Source organism: Vipera berus, assembly GCF_964194415.1.
Source record: "Vipera berus genome assembly, chromosome: 1".
Classification (NCBI taxonomy): Eukaryota; Metazoa; Chordata; class Lepidosauria; order Squamata; family Viperidae; genus Vipera; species Vipera berus.
The window spans coordinates 31,442,432-31,460,965 of record NC_138202.1 but is presented as its reverse complement, the minus strand read 5'-3'; the positions used below and the strand labels follow the sequence as shown (position 1 = coordinate 31,460,965).

The 18,534-nt window shown below is 37.6% G+C and overlaps 1 protein-coding gene across 1 annotated transcript in view; it reads right to left on the bottom strand.

Annotated features, from left to right (window-relative positions):
* The window catches only part of JAG2 (jagged canonical Notch ligand 2), a 76,948-nt gene extending 64,100 nt beyond the window's left edge, over positions 1 to 12,848 (bottom strand). Inside the window, exon 1 of the mRNA XM_081346733.1 lies at positions 12,606 to 12,848. Within this exon, the coding sequence (XP_081202859.1) occupies positions 12,606 to 12,836 (231 nt within the window). The 5' untranslated portion in view covers positions 12,837 to 12,848. The remainder of the gene's footprint in view (positions 1 to 12,605) is intronic.
* Between the last annotated feature and the right edge of the window lie 5,686 nt (positions 12,849 to 18,534).

The window sequence follows — 18,534 nt, the reverse complement described above, 5'->3', positions numbered from 1 at the left end:
CATGCAGCAATAAACAATTATTTTCTATCTAGCTATACAGTTAACTCTTTTTATCAATCAACACTCTATTTACATATCACCAATTCAAATCCAAATGTCCTTACTGATCGAAAAGTTGTCTGGAAAATGTTTGAAAATAGCAATCAAATCATAAGCTCTTAAACAATAGCCTAATTACCATGTTTGGATCACTCATAACAGTCAGCTTCTGTATCATATTCCATTCATATGGAAAGCAAACCTAGAGGAATTCAAGATAAAATCAAGACCCCATGTTTTTCAGAGACGTAGATGCTTTCCCCCTTCCTTTTTGAAGTTTTCAAATAAGGGATATTCAGGATAGTTTCTATTTCTGCCTTGAGAAGGGAAATGGATGATTCATAAAGCGCTTCGCAATTGACATATAAGACTAAAACTAAAAATCTTCAATAGAAAAAAAATAGTCCTTAAGGCTTTGGTTATGCTCAAATATCACTCAGATTAATTTGGTTATACCAATTTAAACAAATGTAATCCTTGATTATATTCAGCTATTATATTCAGATATTCAGCTACAAATACCGAGGAGAGAGCTAATGATTTAGGGCTTACTAGAGCAGGGGAGCAGCAGTCTGACAGTCATGTATCTCTAATATAGAGGGAGAATCAAGATCAAGATCACTCCTTTTTGTTGTTTTAGCAGTGAACAAGAGATCAATATCATAAATAGTGATCACTAATCCTAATCCTGCTTCTTGCTCAATGGATAACACAAAACATCTGGGAATGCATCACTAGTGAATTACAGGCAAAATTGTCTGTGGCTATCCACATGTAAGGTAGAGGAGAATCTTTTAATTAGAGGTATGGACGTAAATATACAGCTAATACTGAAAACAGGACTTTTCTTTCCAGAATCCTCTTTAGAAATCCTGACAATAGTTATAATTGATTTCACATCATCTAGTGGACTTAAAAGTCTAACTGGAACATTTACAACTTTGATTTCAGAATCAAACTGAATTATGCCAAACTTACGCTAGCTGATTTGAAATAAGAGAAAAGAACCTACATATGCCACATCTTATTTACCACATCTCTAAACAGAAGTGGTATACAGGTTAAGTTTAATGGCACTGAGTATCATATGTAAAAGATCAAGTTCAAACTTGAAAGTCCAACTAATTTATTGCTAATTATGCCTATGTACAGGAATCTTCCCAACTCAGAAGATTGGACCTGATCTTTCGCGCCTGACAGGGATGTGTTTAATGTATAGGAGGGGATGAATTATTAAATTTGTTTATACAGTATTTGTTGTGATTAAGCGCAGGAAAATCAGGGAAGTCCAGGCAGTTCAAATGTATATAAAAGTTTATTGCAAGCTTATGCTCTCTACAAGAATATGAAATACTAATGGACAAAGCAAAAAGATAGTATATATGAGTCAATAAAATTCAAGATGGGCTGGACCTACCAGTAGATCTCTTGTAGGAATGAAGGGACTCGAGACGGATGACACATTTGAGCCCTTCCTTGGGCTCAAGTGTGGTCATCTCCTACAACTTCTTTATATATTTATTTACCTCTTCTCTTTACTTGCACTTTTTCTTCTTTCTTTCCACTCTTTCCTTTAAGTTTAGTTTATATTAGTGCTGATTATAGTATCAAAATACACTTTGTGGTGCTAAGATCAAAGGAAAAAGGAGTGAGAATTTGCTTTAATAATTCCCACTGTTTTCTTCTGCCATACAAAGGCACATTCAAAATGATTTGAAGGTATTTGGTGTTGCTATCTTTCAACACTGAAACCAAACATTTTTTCACTGCTGCCTATCTTTTCTACCTCCAGATAGCAAAGTCCTCATACACTGTTTGCCAAGATCATTCCATTCTCTCAGAAGGTGGAAATGAGATCTGCTGGAGGACTGCTATCAAGTAGTAATATGAAAGGGATTCAGCTTTTCACCACCTAGACTTTATCATTCTAAATCAAAATAATTAAGAGTAATATTGCATTTGGGACTAACCTATTGCAATTCCATTAGTTTGAAACTAACTTATGCAAGCTCCAGTAAAGACAGTGGGTTCCCACATACATTTATTTATTTATTTATTTTATTTGTTTGTTTTTATATACATGCAGGGCAAACATAAATGATAACTCATCTGAAGACTGTACTTTGAATTCTCCAGTTTTCCCCATCTCCACAGGAACACTAATATGCTTAAATTGACATAAACCTATAAGGACAGAGTGGGAAGAGCAACTGAATCTTTCCACCTATTTCACTTTAGTTGTCACTCTACCCAAGGCTTAGCAACATGGCAAACATTTTATAGAATAATAATACAGAGGCAGTAATGAATGAAGTTAAATATTCTTTTTAAGAGGTACAATGTATTATCCATGCAGTATTACTTTGCAGCATTTACATACAGCTCTCAATTTGAACCTGTTTCTCTCACAAACTTATGCCCCTTCTTAATTCTTTCTGGACTTCTCAGCAGTATTCCATATCACTAACCTTGGTTGACTGCCTACAAGAGTTGATGAAGGAAATGCATTACAATGGTCCTTAGGGACAGTTTCAGTCAGTAGTTATAGGAGAAGAAAATCTTGTGGCTATAAATTTGTGAAGTGTCACAGAGCTTAATATCTCTCCCTTGTTAATTAACATCCACATTAAATTGCTGAGAAAGCTCATCTGATCATTTGAATGACAATCATCAGCATGCTTACCACCTCAGGGCATACAGGTGATATTGGAACTTTTGCCCTGGTGTCTAGAGGCTATTAAGATCTAGATACAATTAAATAAGCTGTAATTAAACTCAAGAAAGATGTGATTACTGCCTGTCCAATGAGGAATTAAATTCCATATGTTCTTTCTTGAAGAGAAGACACCATTCTTTAGGAAGCCACAATAGTAACTTGGGGATCCTTGTTGGAAGGAAGTGGAAACTGGTCAAAGGGTTTTTGTTCAGCTCTGGCAAGTGTACCAGTTGTGGATCTCCAGTCATAAATGAACCATTACATTTATAGGCCTTTCAGATGTAAAAAGCTCTATGTGAAGTGGAATCAACATCTCTCCAGGACCCATTTTTTCAGACCCATCTATTGCAATCAAATAAGGACAGGTTCTTAAGTGTCTGGAGGTGAGGAGGCATTGCCTTTCTATAATGGTACCAATTTGTGGAAAAGTTTTCCTTTAGATATTAGATTTTCCCCACAGGGGAATCTATAAGAAAGCAATGAAAGACAGAATTATTCCAAAGAGCCTTTAGTAGTTAATTGGCATCCTAATGAACACATTGTATGTATTTTGATACAGATTTTAGTTATGTTTTTAGCATCTTAATACATACATCTGAAATTAACAGAGCAATTAGTATGCTAAAATTTATTGTAGACACAATGGTTGGTGTATGTTACTGCTATTTTAATTGCTGTGCATTCATGTGGATTCAGTTCATGTAACTTTAATAAATGAGCTTTTTTCAAAATATCAAAAGACTATAGTTCTAGGACCTGTGGAAAGGAAGAATTAGATTCAGAAACTACTACTACTAATGTGGTTTCTTGGTTTTCTTGCTTAGTATGCTTCCAAAATTTTGGTTTATAAAACATATTTTATGGTTTCCTGTGTTGTATCACCCAGCCACTTATGATTTATTTATCATTAAAAAAATCATGATGTAATTCAATGTCTTAACTAGACCACAATTTTGTATTTACTGTTGATACTTAATACCACTTAGAATGTTCAAAATTATCTCTTTACTTAAACATGAAATTAATCTAAAGAAAAGCATTCAGAAAGCAAAAATTTATGCTTTTGGCCAGACAATATCCACTTCCTCCAGAGTCTTCAGTTTCTTAGCAACCTCATCAAACAAACCTAAATTTGCAATCTTTTACTGGTCTTTTGTGACACACACATATACATATATACATACTTTTTATATGATGAGTTATGGGCTTAAAATGCTCCCTCATCCTGCAAACTAATATATCCCCATTTTGTTTTTGCAATCAGTACTTACTTCTATACAATAATTTTAAGTATCAGAGGTATACTTTCAATGGCAAAGTGAAGAAGTTATCAAATATTCAAAGTAGAACCAAATGTATCTATTATTTTACTGAATTATCAATGGGTAGTTTGGGTATAAATAGCAATACAGTAAATGTATATGAAAATATGATCATTCAGTGCTAAGAAATAGTACAGTAGCTTTTTATAGTTGCACCTGAACTTGTACATCAGTTTACATTCCTCTACATGTAAAAAAAAACCAATGTTGTGCAACTTTAAGCATCATGTAACTTTGTGCCAGTCACTTTCTCTTAGTCTATTCTATCCCATAGAGTTATTACTGGAGGAGAGAATATTATGTAAATCTCCTTGAGTTGTTGAATGAAAGGTTTAATATAAAACTAAATATTTTTTTAAAAAGTAACCATAACTCAGCCATATATAAAATCTAGTAAGAAAGAAAAAGCCCCAATGACTGGTGATCAAGAGATATAAGCAATATTTTATGCCAGAAAAGTATTAATGTATCATTGACACAATAACATTTTCATAAATGGTCACATTGGAGAACCATTGGTAACTGAAAATGTAGACTGCCTCTTTTAACTAGCAACCATGATTGCCTAGAAAGAACAAACAAATGCTACTAATACCTGCAGACACAAACTAAGCAGGAATTCTCAGAATCTCAGTCAATTATTTCTATAGGTTAGCAGCAACAATATTATCTAAAATTGCACAATATTTTTTTCAATTTATGTGTTCCCCCAACTTCTACCAATATTCAATACTCAGTATTTTTATGAAACGTATTTCAGTTAAGGCTTGTAGGAATATTGGATAAAAATAAATCATTTTTGTTCTTTGGCCTGTATAATGTATTTATATATCTCTATATAATACAGATATAAAACCTACAGATCAAGAAAACATACAGCACCAAGTACTTTAGAATTCCTTGAAAATAAAATCGTTTTTAATTTGCTTTGTGAAGCTTTATTTTGTAAACATTTATTAAGTCAAAAGGGAAATGCAGAACATTTAATATTTTATATACCATTTATAGTATTTAAAAATACTCAATTTCTAAAAAGTGATTCTTGATTGAACCTCATTTCAAATAAAGTGCAGACACAAATTGACAGCTGAGTTTTATTTCCACTTGTGGACTTTTAATTTTGTTACTGTTTGTTGTGAAATATACTGTAGTATTTGGACAAAGGTGGTGACTGCTGTTTGCCAGATTAATATATTAGCATTTGATTGAAAAACATTGTGAGACAACGATTTCAATGTATTAGTTGCTGAGTTCCTTTAGCAATAATATGTGTTTGTGTGAATTATAACATAACATTTCATTAAGGCAGCGGCCTCCAATCTTTGCTGCTTCGTGGCCTGGCTGGGGGGGGGAAGGGGAACTGGACCGTGTGAGTGGCAGGCCAACATGCACGTGCGCAACCCTTGTATGAGTGGCAGGCAGGCGTGCAGTTCAACTTGCCACTCATGCAAGTTGAACTGTGCACGCACACACTCCGGCCAGCTACTCATGTGGCCCAATTCCAAATAGGTAACAGCTCAGTAATGGGCCACAGCCTGGAGGGTTGGAGACCCCTGCATTATGACAATGGCCTTGCTATAGTGGCAAAGAAGTATGTGTATAAACATGCAAATAAATTAGGCAAAGTAGCCCATGAATGAATATAAACCTAATGTAGAACACATCAAAATCCAAGAATATTACATATAATTTAAAAAAAATAATTCCAACCATCATAAGCTAATTTATACTGATTTCTTAAAACACAATACCTCCTAAATAAATTAAATGTTCTGTAGATATGAATAGAACATTGCCACCTTCCCTACTCTTTTACAGAAACCATGGGAATGGGAATCAGCACATAAATAACCTCTGGCTTCCTTTCACATTTACAAAAACATCTACTGGATAACGAAGAGAAAGAGTGAAGTAGGCAATCAGAATCAGGTTTGCCATTATTTATTATGTGCCATTAAGTTGTTTTCAACTCCTACTGGCCACATAGTTTTTCTCCATATCAATCTCCCCAACCTGATCCTTCGTATCTTCCAATGGTACATTCTTCACCACTTTAATGGAAGCAATCTATGTTGCTGATGGTTGTTGTCCTTTCCTTCTATCTTACTGAACATTTGAGCTCCAGGTCTTTTCATGATGTATCAAAAGTAGGATAATGTGAGCCTGGTCATTTTCCCCCAGAATGAAAGCTCTGGGTGGATTTGTTAATGATCTACTTGTTTGTTTTCTTGGCTGTATAGAGTATCCTCAGGAGTTTCTCTAACACCAAAGTTCAAAGGCATCATCAACACACTGCTTTTTCAAAATCCAACTGTCACTTTCACAGTTTCACAGTTAATATCATGATTCCATGATTCTGATTTTTGTTGGTACAGTCACAACATGGCATTTGAGTATCTTCTCCAGAGCCATCATGGCTGCTATACCAAGAGACAGTCTGTGGCAGTTTATTCCTTTACTGTTGAAGATTGATACTAAAAGACAGAAACTATCTATTTTATCTTAAAACTTCCAAATTATCAGCTGAATTCTTGCATCAGTTATGCAACTTAAAAGTTCTCCTTACAAGAAAAAAATAGTATTAATAGTATTAGTATTGCTTCTATTTTACTGTTAAGTTTCATTAACCCACTTTGAAATAAAAAAGTCATTTTAACAAATTAGTTTGAATACAGTACTCTATACCTTTTAAGTCTTAAACACTTATTACAGGTATTCCTGTAATATCTGTAACAACCATAGTTAGGCCTGGCAACTTGATCTTTAAGAGATCACTTCCACTTACTCAATGACTTTAATTTTTGGTTTATCAAAACTTTACAAGAATACAAGGCAGTCCTAATAAGGTCATTTTGTTAATTCTTATGAAATAATAGTCTTCAAAACAAATCTGTAGTTTATAGTAATAAGCTAGGCAACCGACGTAGTCTTAACCTGACTCTCTCATGCCTGACTTCATGATTCCTTTTAGGGTTTAGGGTTTGGGCTGGTATGTTCAGTTTCTGTACAGCAGCCTTTCACTATCTACCCAGTAAGAGCTATATCCTCCCCATCCCACATAATAAACAGTGCATAGAATTACTCCTTCAATTAAGAACCACATTCTAAGCAAGATAAGAGAGCTTCAAGGTAACCAAACAAATCTAACATTATTTAATCATAAATACAATTTATTTAATCACACAATTTTGGGAGGTTGAGGTGAGCTATCTCCTAAGACTGCAAATGTACAAGACTCATTGCCATGACATGTTGTGAAGTAGTTTCAAACTTAATTGGCATATTTTAAAAAAAATACTAATTTGCTTCACCCTACACTCATCTTTCATTGCAAATTAATGTCTTAATAGGAGCAATGTTTTACAAATGTTGCTTAAATTTATATTAATCATTGTTCACCATCCTGACCACTTTCTAAGATTTGCTTTTTCACCCATTCTATTCCAATAGATTTTATTAGCTTATCTCAAATTTACCCTATCAAGTCCTATGCAGAATACAAACTTGAATTTGCTTTAATTAAAAAATAAACTTTTTTAAAAACATGGGAAGGAAAGCATGAGCAAAGTCATCATTAGAAAATAGGCAATCCAAAACAGCAATTAAAGATATGTAGATAGATTAGTTGCTTTAATTGCATTTGAATCATGATCCAAGACAATAGTTTAATATATTTAATATATTAATTTATGAGAAACAATTTGGATCATATATTTCATTTCTATAAAAATAGCCACAAAATAAAGGTAAAGGTTTTATTGTTTTTTTCCAAAACTATAGCAACATTATCATACCGGTAATTGCAGTAAAAGCACTGAAGTTATCATTAGTCTATAAGCTGAAAAGGTGGTGCTGGACCTTTTTTGACCACATATTTTCTCCATTCTAATTTATACACATCATCTGATTCTTCACCTATTTCAATCATAAGCCCATCACTATTATATCTAAGTCCATCCACCTTGCTGTAGGTTGCCTTCTTCTCTACTTTCCTTCCATAATGTGTCCAAAGTAGAAGAATTTGAGTGTGGTCATTTAAGCCTCAAGAGAAAATTCTGAATTGATTTCTTTAATAATCCATTTTTTTGATTGTCCATACTATTCTCAGCAGTCTTCACCAACATCAAACATCAACATTGTTTCTATCCTAATTCCCACCTTACTAAAAACTTTAAATATATATGACAAGCTATATACAAGCATATATGACATGCCAAAACAAAAAATTATAACTCCTTCATATACAGCAGTGATAGTAAAATCCCCTATATGTTTTATAGATTTCAAGAAAATGTTTATTTAACAAATTTATATAGTCACTCATCTACCCAAATAATTGTGATTTTTCCACATTTTACAACAATTTAAACAGAGTAAAAAACTACATCACACGACAGATACCTCTATTGCATTCTACACATATCCTAACAAATATGCAGTTATTCACTCATGTGAAAACACTATTAGTTGATGAAAACTCAGCATCATCTAAAGTGAGAAATTTAAGTGTAGTCAGACTTTCTTAAATGAGGTGAGAATTAAAACTAGAAACATGATATAATTGAAGATGTATGCTTAACTGAATACTCCCCAAAAGATAACTATGCTGTGTTCGGCCCATTTTCTTAATTGCAATATTATGCATACAAAAAAGATTAATAGGCCATTACATTTTATTACTCATCAGAGTGTAGGAAAGAACAAATCTAAGGTCAGACTTATGTTAATCACTATAAAAGACAATAATTCATAAAATTTTATCAGGAAAAGTAGTGGTAAGTTGCATAGAAGTCTTATCTTCTATACTACGGGAAGCATTCTTCCCATCTTACTTTGCAGTGAAAGGGATCAATGTTTTAATTTCTACTGCCTTTCCTCAGGTTAATTTGACAATTTGCAGACTGTTCATCCTGTGGCATTGTGGTTTGAGTGATACGGTTTTGTTAAAACATATCTGTTACCCTTCAGGCAAGTATGGCTGCTTCTCATCTTTCTTGCACTGCTACTAGTATACCCCCAAATCAGCAGATATGGTCTGCTGTACCATTAATTTTGAAGTGTTTTCAAAGAACCCTAGTGTGACAAATATACATATTTAGAATAAGGAACTCAATAAAAAGTTATTTCAATTACCCCCCTTATAAACAATAGGCTGGGAATATTTTAAAAATAAAAATATTACATGTGAAAGGAAAACCTGAAATATTTTTTGTAGATCATCTTGCTATTATATAGATTTTAAATAACCTTTCTGAAATGTGATGAAGCCAAGAGAAACATTTATGGATCCTAGTCTCATGCTAAATTTGACTTTTTCCCAACTTCAAAAACTTGCACAATGATTTAAATGAAGTATTAATATTGCAAAGTCAACAGGCTGAAAAGATGCTTACTGTCAGATCTTGAAGCAATACATCAAATTAAAGGACCTCACAAATTTTAAAAAGGTTAAAACATAAAAAATATTATCATTAAAGCATACACAAAGTGTTTTAGTCAAAATTAAGTGCTGAAGATAAAATATGACTTTTTCAAAATGTGATTAAAAACGAAGCCAGTTTAGTCAGAAGACTGTTTTGGCATCCAGATCTGTATAAAACCAACAGAATATACTGAACAATGGCCCACTAGTCTCCATTCCCTCAATTAAATACGTATGTTATAATATGCAGACCTTAAGTATCAAGATAACCTAAATTAGACCCATTCATCAAAACCAGTATTTAGTATTAGCAACTACTTTTTTTCAGGCAGCAAAAATGACCAGTTGCCAATAAAAGCTGCTCACTCAGCCTTTGGACTAAGGAACAGCTTTCTAAAATCCTTAACTTGTATGGGTAAAATGTAAGAGTTGTGTCTCATCAATGAAGGATTATTCATCACAATTACACAACTATATTCCACACAGAGCATACTCAAAGCACTGTTTTATTGTTCTAATTTAATGCTAAAAAATTCCATCATAAAGGAAATCTCATCAAGATATCTGGATCTCCCACAAATTTTGTATTTATAATCTTTTTCTCTAATAAATGCAATGAAAATGATCTTTCAATTAAAGGAAATATTTCAAGAATTAAATAGTTTTGATTATATAGCCTACAGTACCTTTTAAGAAAACTATGAAAATATGAATTGCTTCTAATAGCAACAAAATAGACTCAACAGCGAATGCAACAAGTACAGTCAGCTATAAAAGTGACCATCGCAAGGAACTGCAACTTGCTAAATGAACTCCATTTAAAACTGAAAACAGGATGGATTGTAGTGTATTAGGTATGCTATCTTTTGCTTTATCTTCTATTGCTAATTAGTTATTTCAAGACTAGCCACTTTTACACACCAATAGAAACTATTTTAAAAAGTACAAATGATAAATATTCCTATACACCTGCTGTATTGTTAGAATTCAGCATGAGTTTAGGAAATATCTTTTCCTTTTAGTAAAAAAAAATACAGAGAAAAACATTCCACATACTAACTCTTTTGTGAAGACTCTTTTGTGAAGCATTCTAAGGATCTCTCATTCCTTCCCATTTGTTCCCTGTGGTGCATATAACACTGTATTCTGTTTTGCAAACAATCATACATCTACACATACTCTGGTAAACAGCCAAAAATTAAAGTACTTTATTTACTGCCACACAAGTACTCATGAGCAGAAATCAAATGCAACTACAGTAAGGGTGAAAATAATGATTCCACAGTTGGGCTTTTGATCTGCATGCTTTGGAAGTGCTGTAAAAACTCACAGGGACAACTCCACAATTTGATAGTTTTATATTGATTTAAATTATATCAAAATTAAATAAATATGTGCAATATACACTGCAAGCACAACTGATCAGCTGAACAGAAAAAAATGTAGTCCAAAGAGTTATAGATAAAACGATTTTCTAACCATAGAACCTGGCTTTTAATACAACTACAGTCTCAGCTCAGTGTCATTTTAAGTCACGTTGTCTGATGTTTGCTTTAATATGTATAAGTCCAGTTACTGCGGTTGCAGTATCAACCCATCCTATCACGATTAAAGTCAAGAGTGAAGCGTTAAGCAAACTACAAGTTCTTCCTCCCTTTGAGTTACGGTAATTGGTTTCTTACCCTTTTTGCAGAGTGTACCACACTTCACATGTACTCAACGGATTTTATTACCACGAATTAAATTTTGGTATAAATTAGAAATCGACTGCAGCAGTTATTGATTTCCTAATAGTAAGCAGAATTGAATTAAAAAAAAACATGAAGGAAGGAAACAAGAATGTTATGGAAAACCAGGAGCAGGTTTCCAGCTGTTCCCTCCCCCTACTAAGCCTGAGGAGACCAAAGCAAGAAGCGAGGCTCCTACGCGCTTCGCCCTTAAGCGCTCTTAGTCCAACGGTCGCTGTTGAGGCGCGCGCCAGGCGGGTGAGTATTCTCGCCACGCCTCCTCCCTACCCGCGCCAGGTCTAGTCCCAGGAGCCAAGTAGCTCGCGCCTTTCGCGAGCAGCAGCACGCGCCCCGCGCTTTCCCGTAGCTTGGGGCTAAGAGCAGCTGCTTGCTTTGCAGCGGCGGCAGCCACCGCCTCCTTCCACGCCCCGCCGGCACAATTCTCTTCTTTGCGCACACGCCCTGTGATACACGTTAAGTATTTCTTTAAAAAGAAAAACAAAAAAATAAAATAAAAAAAAATGAAGGCGCAGCCACGCGGAAAACTAGTTACACGCGCCCTCTGCTGGAAAGACGCTTTTGCAAATCCAAGAAAGTGTTCAGGAAACCGGAGGTGTATGTCATACAAATATATTTTAACAGGGTTGGGCAGCAGCACTTTTCGCCGGAGAGAGAAAATGAAGAATCCGAGAATATGCAAGCCGTAAGTATCTTCATCTATGGGGGAATCCTGAGCAATAACAAAAAGGTTTGGCGCAAAGGTCAATTACTCGCACCTGGCCACGCGAAGAGACGCTATCGCACACTGGGCTTCTACTCCTCGCCTCCCCCGCTCCTGGCAGCTGCTCCTACCAAGCGTAGACACGCCCCTATGAGATGCCTCTAGGTGCGGCGTTTTCCATTTTTCAAAGTAATCCCCTCTTTCAGTTTATTGTCCCCATCAACTGGCTCATGGAAACTAAGCTTTATTACCCGCGCCACACAAATTCGCGTAAGGTTCCCATATATCCACAATACAAAACGTGTGGCTAGGTTTCGTGGATATTGAAGGAAAAACTTGAAATTTTCTAATGAAACGCGAGAGATTGCGATGCTGCTCTTTTTCCAACCTCAACTTGGTTTCCTCCCCCCCCCCGCCTTCCGCGTGCTGGGGGAAGAGCAGGAAGGAAAAGAAAGCCGCCCGTTAGACACACTAGCCTCCACAAACCAGAACGGGCGTAAGAAAAACCCAACTCAAGTTACAGTTCTGTAGTTACCCACAAAGTAAGTCAAAAGCGGCAGCAAGATATAGCCCATTTAAGCAGCTACTAATAAACACGGCTGCAGAACCACGTTTGCTTATTAGAAAAATAGACCAGGAACGAAGAAACTGGACTTACCGGCCAAGCAAACTGAAAAGGTATAACAATCCTCCCCATGTCGTGGTTTTTACCCTGATGAAAATTTCGGCTGTTCAGATAAAAAGTATTTCCACCAAGAACAGGAGTAGATCCGGAACCGTAGCTGCATGTCCCAATAGGCGTGATTTTAGCCTGATATTCCTTCAGACAGACTTTCACGTAAGTATCACACTCATCCCGACTACAGTCCACTTTCGTTGGGGGTTTCATGCCATCACAACATTCCCCATTCAACAATTCGCCGTTTACATTCTTTACCGAGTTAATCTGCAGCTCGAAATAGCCCGTGGACTGGGAGACCTAAAAATAAAGAAGCAAAAAGGGAGAACCTCATTAACTGTAGTGTCTGGGGGAAAAAGTGCATGGAGATTTACAAGCGGCCAGTCCAGAGTTCCCAACGACAAAGTAGCCTTCTGATAAAACTTAAAACCATGGGCACTATTAAAAGAGAGGAAACAGTGCCGCAATTCCGGCTTATCGCAGTAATAGGGAGGCTGATTGCAAGCCGCGCAAAAGACCTGCAGAATGCTTCACAGGCAGCTAAAATAGGCACTTCGAAATTATTTGATGCCAGCCGAATAGGCACTCCCCATTTTTAAAAGTAATTGGAAGAGATGCAAACCGTGTTACTGCTTTTTAAATCAATGCGTTCGGGAAATGGATTAAAAACGCCGAGGGTGCGACGCGCAAACGTGCAATGCAAGTTTGCCTCCGCGTTCTTCCAAAGCAAACATACAATTGGAAGCATCGACTAGTTAAGGGAGCTTGCAAATAGACAACAGTAAAGCCATAGCTTTCCAATCTTCCCCGGGAAAAAAAATCGGGTTTCTTTTTTGTAGTTTCACAAAACAATACCTGCTGTTCTTTCAAAAGGAGGGAGCGACAAAGTACTCAAATCTCATCACCGGTTTAAGTGGAAAGGTAAAATTTACAAACCGTCCAAAAGTCGTCCCCGATCAATTTCCGCCCAAAGCTAACCCTCCCCGCGCTCTTCCTTTGAAACAATTACCACCACAAGCCAATTCTGCCGAAATGCAGGCAGTTCTTTTACCTGCGTCCATAAAGTTAGGAGCAGCCACAGCCTGAGCGCCGCAGCAAAAAGAGCCCAGTGCCGCCCGCCACAATCCAGCATGCCTGCTGCTCCGAGCTGAACGCCTTTGGATCAGGGAAAACAGGCAAGGACGCGACAAGCCATCGGCCAGCCGCTGCTCGGCGCATCGGCGGCAGGAAGGCTTTCGCCGGGTGCAAGGTGAAAGCTCTCCCGAGCCTGAATCACCCCCTGCCCCGATGCTTAGCCTAACAGCCTGGGACCGCTGGAGGCGCAGCCAGCGCTCGCCAGCTGGGATCCACCTAGATTTACAGCACTCCGCAACAGAAAAGGGAACGGTCTGCCAGCAGCAGCGGCGGCGGCCGTCCCTCGCAACCCCGCTCGCTCCTCTGTGCGCCTCTGCTGTGCGAACACCCAACAAGTAGGTGCCAGAGTGACAGCTTCATCGCCCATTAGTCAGCAGCGCCTCTGCCTTCATATTAATGAGGGGGAAGGGCCCAGAGCAGCAGCGGGCGGGTGTGGCCACGCGACTTCTTAAAGGGCGGGGGGAGAAGCGAAATGAAAAAGGCTGGAGCGTGCGCAGCCGTCGGAGGTTTTTCCAACCTGTCATTTATCTCCCGCCCGGCAAGGGCCCTGCGGCGGGCAGTTGCGCAAGCGGGTCTGTTGCGCGTGGGCAAGGCCCTGCCCAGTGCGTGCGCGGCGCTGCGGGGGTAGGAAGGGACGTGTGCCTTCTTGCCCCGTAACGTATGCTAGACTTCGCTTCGCTGCCAGTAAAGGAGTGGTATCTTGTGCTCAGCAAGCGTGGTATGCCTTTGGATGGCTGTTTACCTGTCCCTGCGCGTTTATTCCAAGATAAATTGCTCCGAATTAATCTAATTTTGAGTGCTTTTTCGATTTCCCCATCCAGGAAACCATGCCCCATTCTTCGATCCTACAGTAGCTGAAGGAATCGGGAAAAATATGCTTAGTCAGTTTACTGCTAGCTTTGGAACTGAAAGATATAAAGGCCGGTAAAAGAAGTTTTGTGATGCTCGTTTACCGATAAATGTTCTATAGAGAAGGAGAATACATGTTTATTTTCAGTCTTTGTCCTGGGTTAGTTTTGGGGGCAGGAACCAAAATAATGGCAATCAAAGCTAGTACTCCTAAATTACAACTCGACGCCCATGTTAGCTGGGAGGAAATCTGAGAATTTTAACCCTTCACCTATAGGCATCAGATTGGGTAAGTTAAATCTGTTTTATCATCCTGGAAGAATGAATAAATGCCAATGAATGTTTTTGCACAACACGCTAGGCTATGATTTATGGCAGCCAAGCTAAAATAAAATTGTAAACCACACTGGTTGAATTTGTACAACACAACCACAAACTAACCAATATCATTTTAGCCTAGCACATTTTAGCAGGTTGCCAAACCTGCAATTTTTGGTTCTTATCATGTGACCCATCCAGTCCAACCATTTAATGATTATTCTTGTTCTAGCCTTGGTTCTTGTAGAGCTCAATATTGGTTCAAAAATTATGCCAAGCCATAAATTTAGATTTAGATTTAGATTTTATTAGATTGGTTTGCTTTGTTTTAGTATAATGTAATTCTACATCCAACAGCTGCAATTTATGAGTTCTTGGTTAATAGTTAAAGATTAGTGGTTATAATAACACAGCATGTGTGAATGTGGCCTATTGTGGTGTAGTGAACAAACTAAACTGGGTTTGCACACTGAATATATATGACTGATTTCTTAAGCCACAATTAGCAGGTTTTCACATGCTAAGTTATAATGCATGGGTTAATAGACCATAATGATTGGATTTATACAACAATTATATTAAATCTTAATGTACTTTGTGTTTGACATTTGTGTGAATCATATTTGTGAACCATGGTTTATGGCTTAGTGTATTGTTGAGCATATTTATATTAAAAAATGTATATGCTCCCTCCCCAACTCACTCTCAGTGACTCCAGGCAGCTTGCAAAGATAAAAGCCCAATATAAAAAGCAATAACCCTTCAAATCCCCCACACCTCAGCAACAACAATCAGTCAAATAAGCTCCATCTGACTGGGTTTCTCAGGCCCATTGACAAAACTAGGTTTTCAGGGCCTTGCAAAAGAATGCCAAAGTGGGAGTCAATCTTATATCTGTGGGGATGATGTTCCATAGGGAGGGAGCCATCACAGAGGAAGCCCTTCTTGGTCACGAGGGAACCTGTGGCATTCCCTGCCTCCCCCTCTGATTGATCAGGTAAATGTGACTGGGGAAAGGTAGTGCTTCAAATAACCTTAAAGCCATATAGAGCTTTAAAGATGATAATAAGCACCTTGAATTGGATCTGGCAAATCGGCAGCCAATGCAGCTCACGTGAGCTTCAAGGCCTGCTGTATTTTGAACCAATTGAAGCTTCTGGATACTTTTCAAGGGCATCCTCATGTAGGACCCTTTGAATTTATGACTAACTGAGCAATAAAAACCAGCTAATGATTCTGTTACTATTGGCAGATAGAGATGAAATGGAATTCCATTTACTGAATGCACTCTATAAAAGCCTTGTCCAAGTGGCACCTTCCAGATGCTTTTGGACTTCAGTTCTAATATCCCAATCTCACACTATTTGGGAGGTACTGGAATGAGACAATTTAACAAGTAAAATCAAAATCAAGTCCCAGTATGGCTATTTCCTTGATGGGGATTAAAGTTTTTTCATTGCATTAGACAGCTATCACTGATGTAATACATATGCCCGCCTTCATTACTACAAATTATTTTATTTAAAATGGTTGGATGACTCTAGAACAGGGGTGTCAAACTCACAACATCATGTGACATGTCATGTATCAAAACTTTTTTTCCATTGCCGGCAATGGGGTGGGCATGGTTTTGCCATGATGCATCCGATCTGTGGGCTGGCAGTTTGACACCCCTGCTCTAGAAGATGATATAAATTGCTATTGGGAAAATGACTGTCGGCTACAAAATACTGAGCCACAAACCATTTAATTGTAATGTAATCTAGGATGTTGTATAAACCTAGCCTATAACTTATCACGATTAGTTAGTTGTTTATAAACTAACTAATGAACCTGACTTCTGTAAAACTTTGATTTAGTTTTATGAATCTAAACTAATAATGTTTGGGCTGATACTTAAGGCACTTTTTCACATAAATGCTTAATATGTTTTTTTCAGTTGGCTTGGAGCAGTACATAAACTCAACTAATAAAACAGATGCTCCATGTTAAATTGATGTGACAAATGAGATCTACCAAAAAAATAGCATATTATCTCATCTTAATAGAAATGTTCAGAGTGCCAGCTAACTAACAATGGTATCCTTCAAAATACCATTAGTTGTGTTAGCTGGGGGTTATGGGAGTTTGTCCAATACAGCTGGAGGGCATCAGATTGGAAGAGGCTCTATAAACTAGTAAATTCTCAGTCACATTCCCTGTATTGCCTTCTCTTCCCCATCTACTTCCCTATCATTTTTCTTAACCGTAATATATTAATAGTTAATAGTTTCTGGGACCATTGGGTGCTCAATTCTCTTGACATTGGAGGAAAGGCAGAGATAATATACATTTCTATAAGTCTTAAGCCTTCCCGAACTATGTTGATAAATTCTTGATACTTTTTGTTTCAGCTTTTTGTTGTATGAAATTTTTTTATTGGAACAAGGCTGACTGGATTCCCAAATTGCACTAATTCATGCTTTGCTAGGTAAACCCCAGTGTAGTTACCACAAACCAAGCACTTGAATTACCCCAAATTGGTCTAGTGCAGGCATCTCAAACTGCCAGCCTGCAAGCTGGATGTGTGATGCCGAAACCGTGCCCACCCCATTGCCAGCAATTGGGAAAAAGTCGCAATACGTCACGTGATGTCATGTGACATCGCCAGTTTTACATGCCTGGTCTAGTGGCTAGAAACCAGTAAACTGAATTCTCATCCTGCCTTAGCCATAAAAGCCAGCTGGGTGACTTTGGGCCAGTCCCTCTCTCAGCCCATCTCAGAGGGAGGCTGTTGTGGGGAAAATAGAGAGAAGAAAGATTGTTTAGTAAGTTCACTGCCTTATTTATCAAAATAATAAACATTAATAAAAAAATCTGAAATTAAAAAAGATTAAAAATGCAGCCCAAACTCCTTGTAGTTAAGGATTATCACATCATTACTGTAAATCACCTGTAGCAAACCATTAATTCTTTTCCAGCTGTTCTGTGAGTGCTGAAGGTATCAGAGTTGATTGATGTCAGCTGCTTGGGCATCCACATAGTTATATGGTGTGCTCAGCAGCTTGTAAATCTAAAAAATCTCCCTTTCCTTCATCATTAACCCTTTCATCCTCCAGCTCTATTAGAGAAGCATGTTGGGAACAGTTAACCAAGAAGTCAAAGAACTGTAATCACCCTGCTGGGCATGGAAGCATTTCATAAAGCAAGCCCCCTGCCCCCCTTTTCAGAAATCCAGCCTGATTCCTCAGCTGCCAACCAGCACACCACTCTTCTGCTATTCATGGCCAGCGTATAGCTGAGCTACAGTACCTCCTTCAGCTGACACAAGAGCAGCTGCTAAATGGGAGCCAGCTGGCCAGCTGCTCACCCCAGCTCAGCTGCTTCTGCTGCACTTCATCTGTCCCATTACCCCTTATGACTCCTGTCTTTTATCTTCAAACTATGATGGGCCTACTTGTATAGTTGCTGATCCTCACTTTGGAGTCTAGGAACCTTCCTTATCAAAGTAGGTTGGAGAAAGGTAAGAGGAGAGCCAGCCAGATCTGAGTTCACTAAGACATACTTTAACCATGGTTTTCTAATTAAGTAAAAGGCAAAAGAGGTATGTGAACTGAAAGGGAAACCA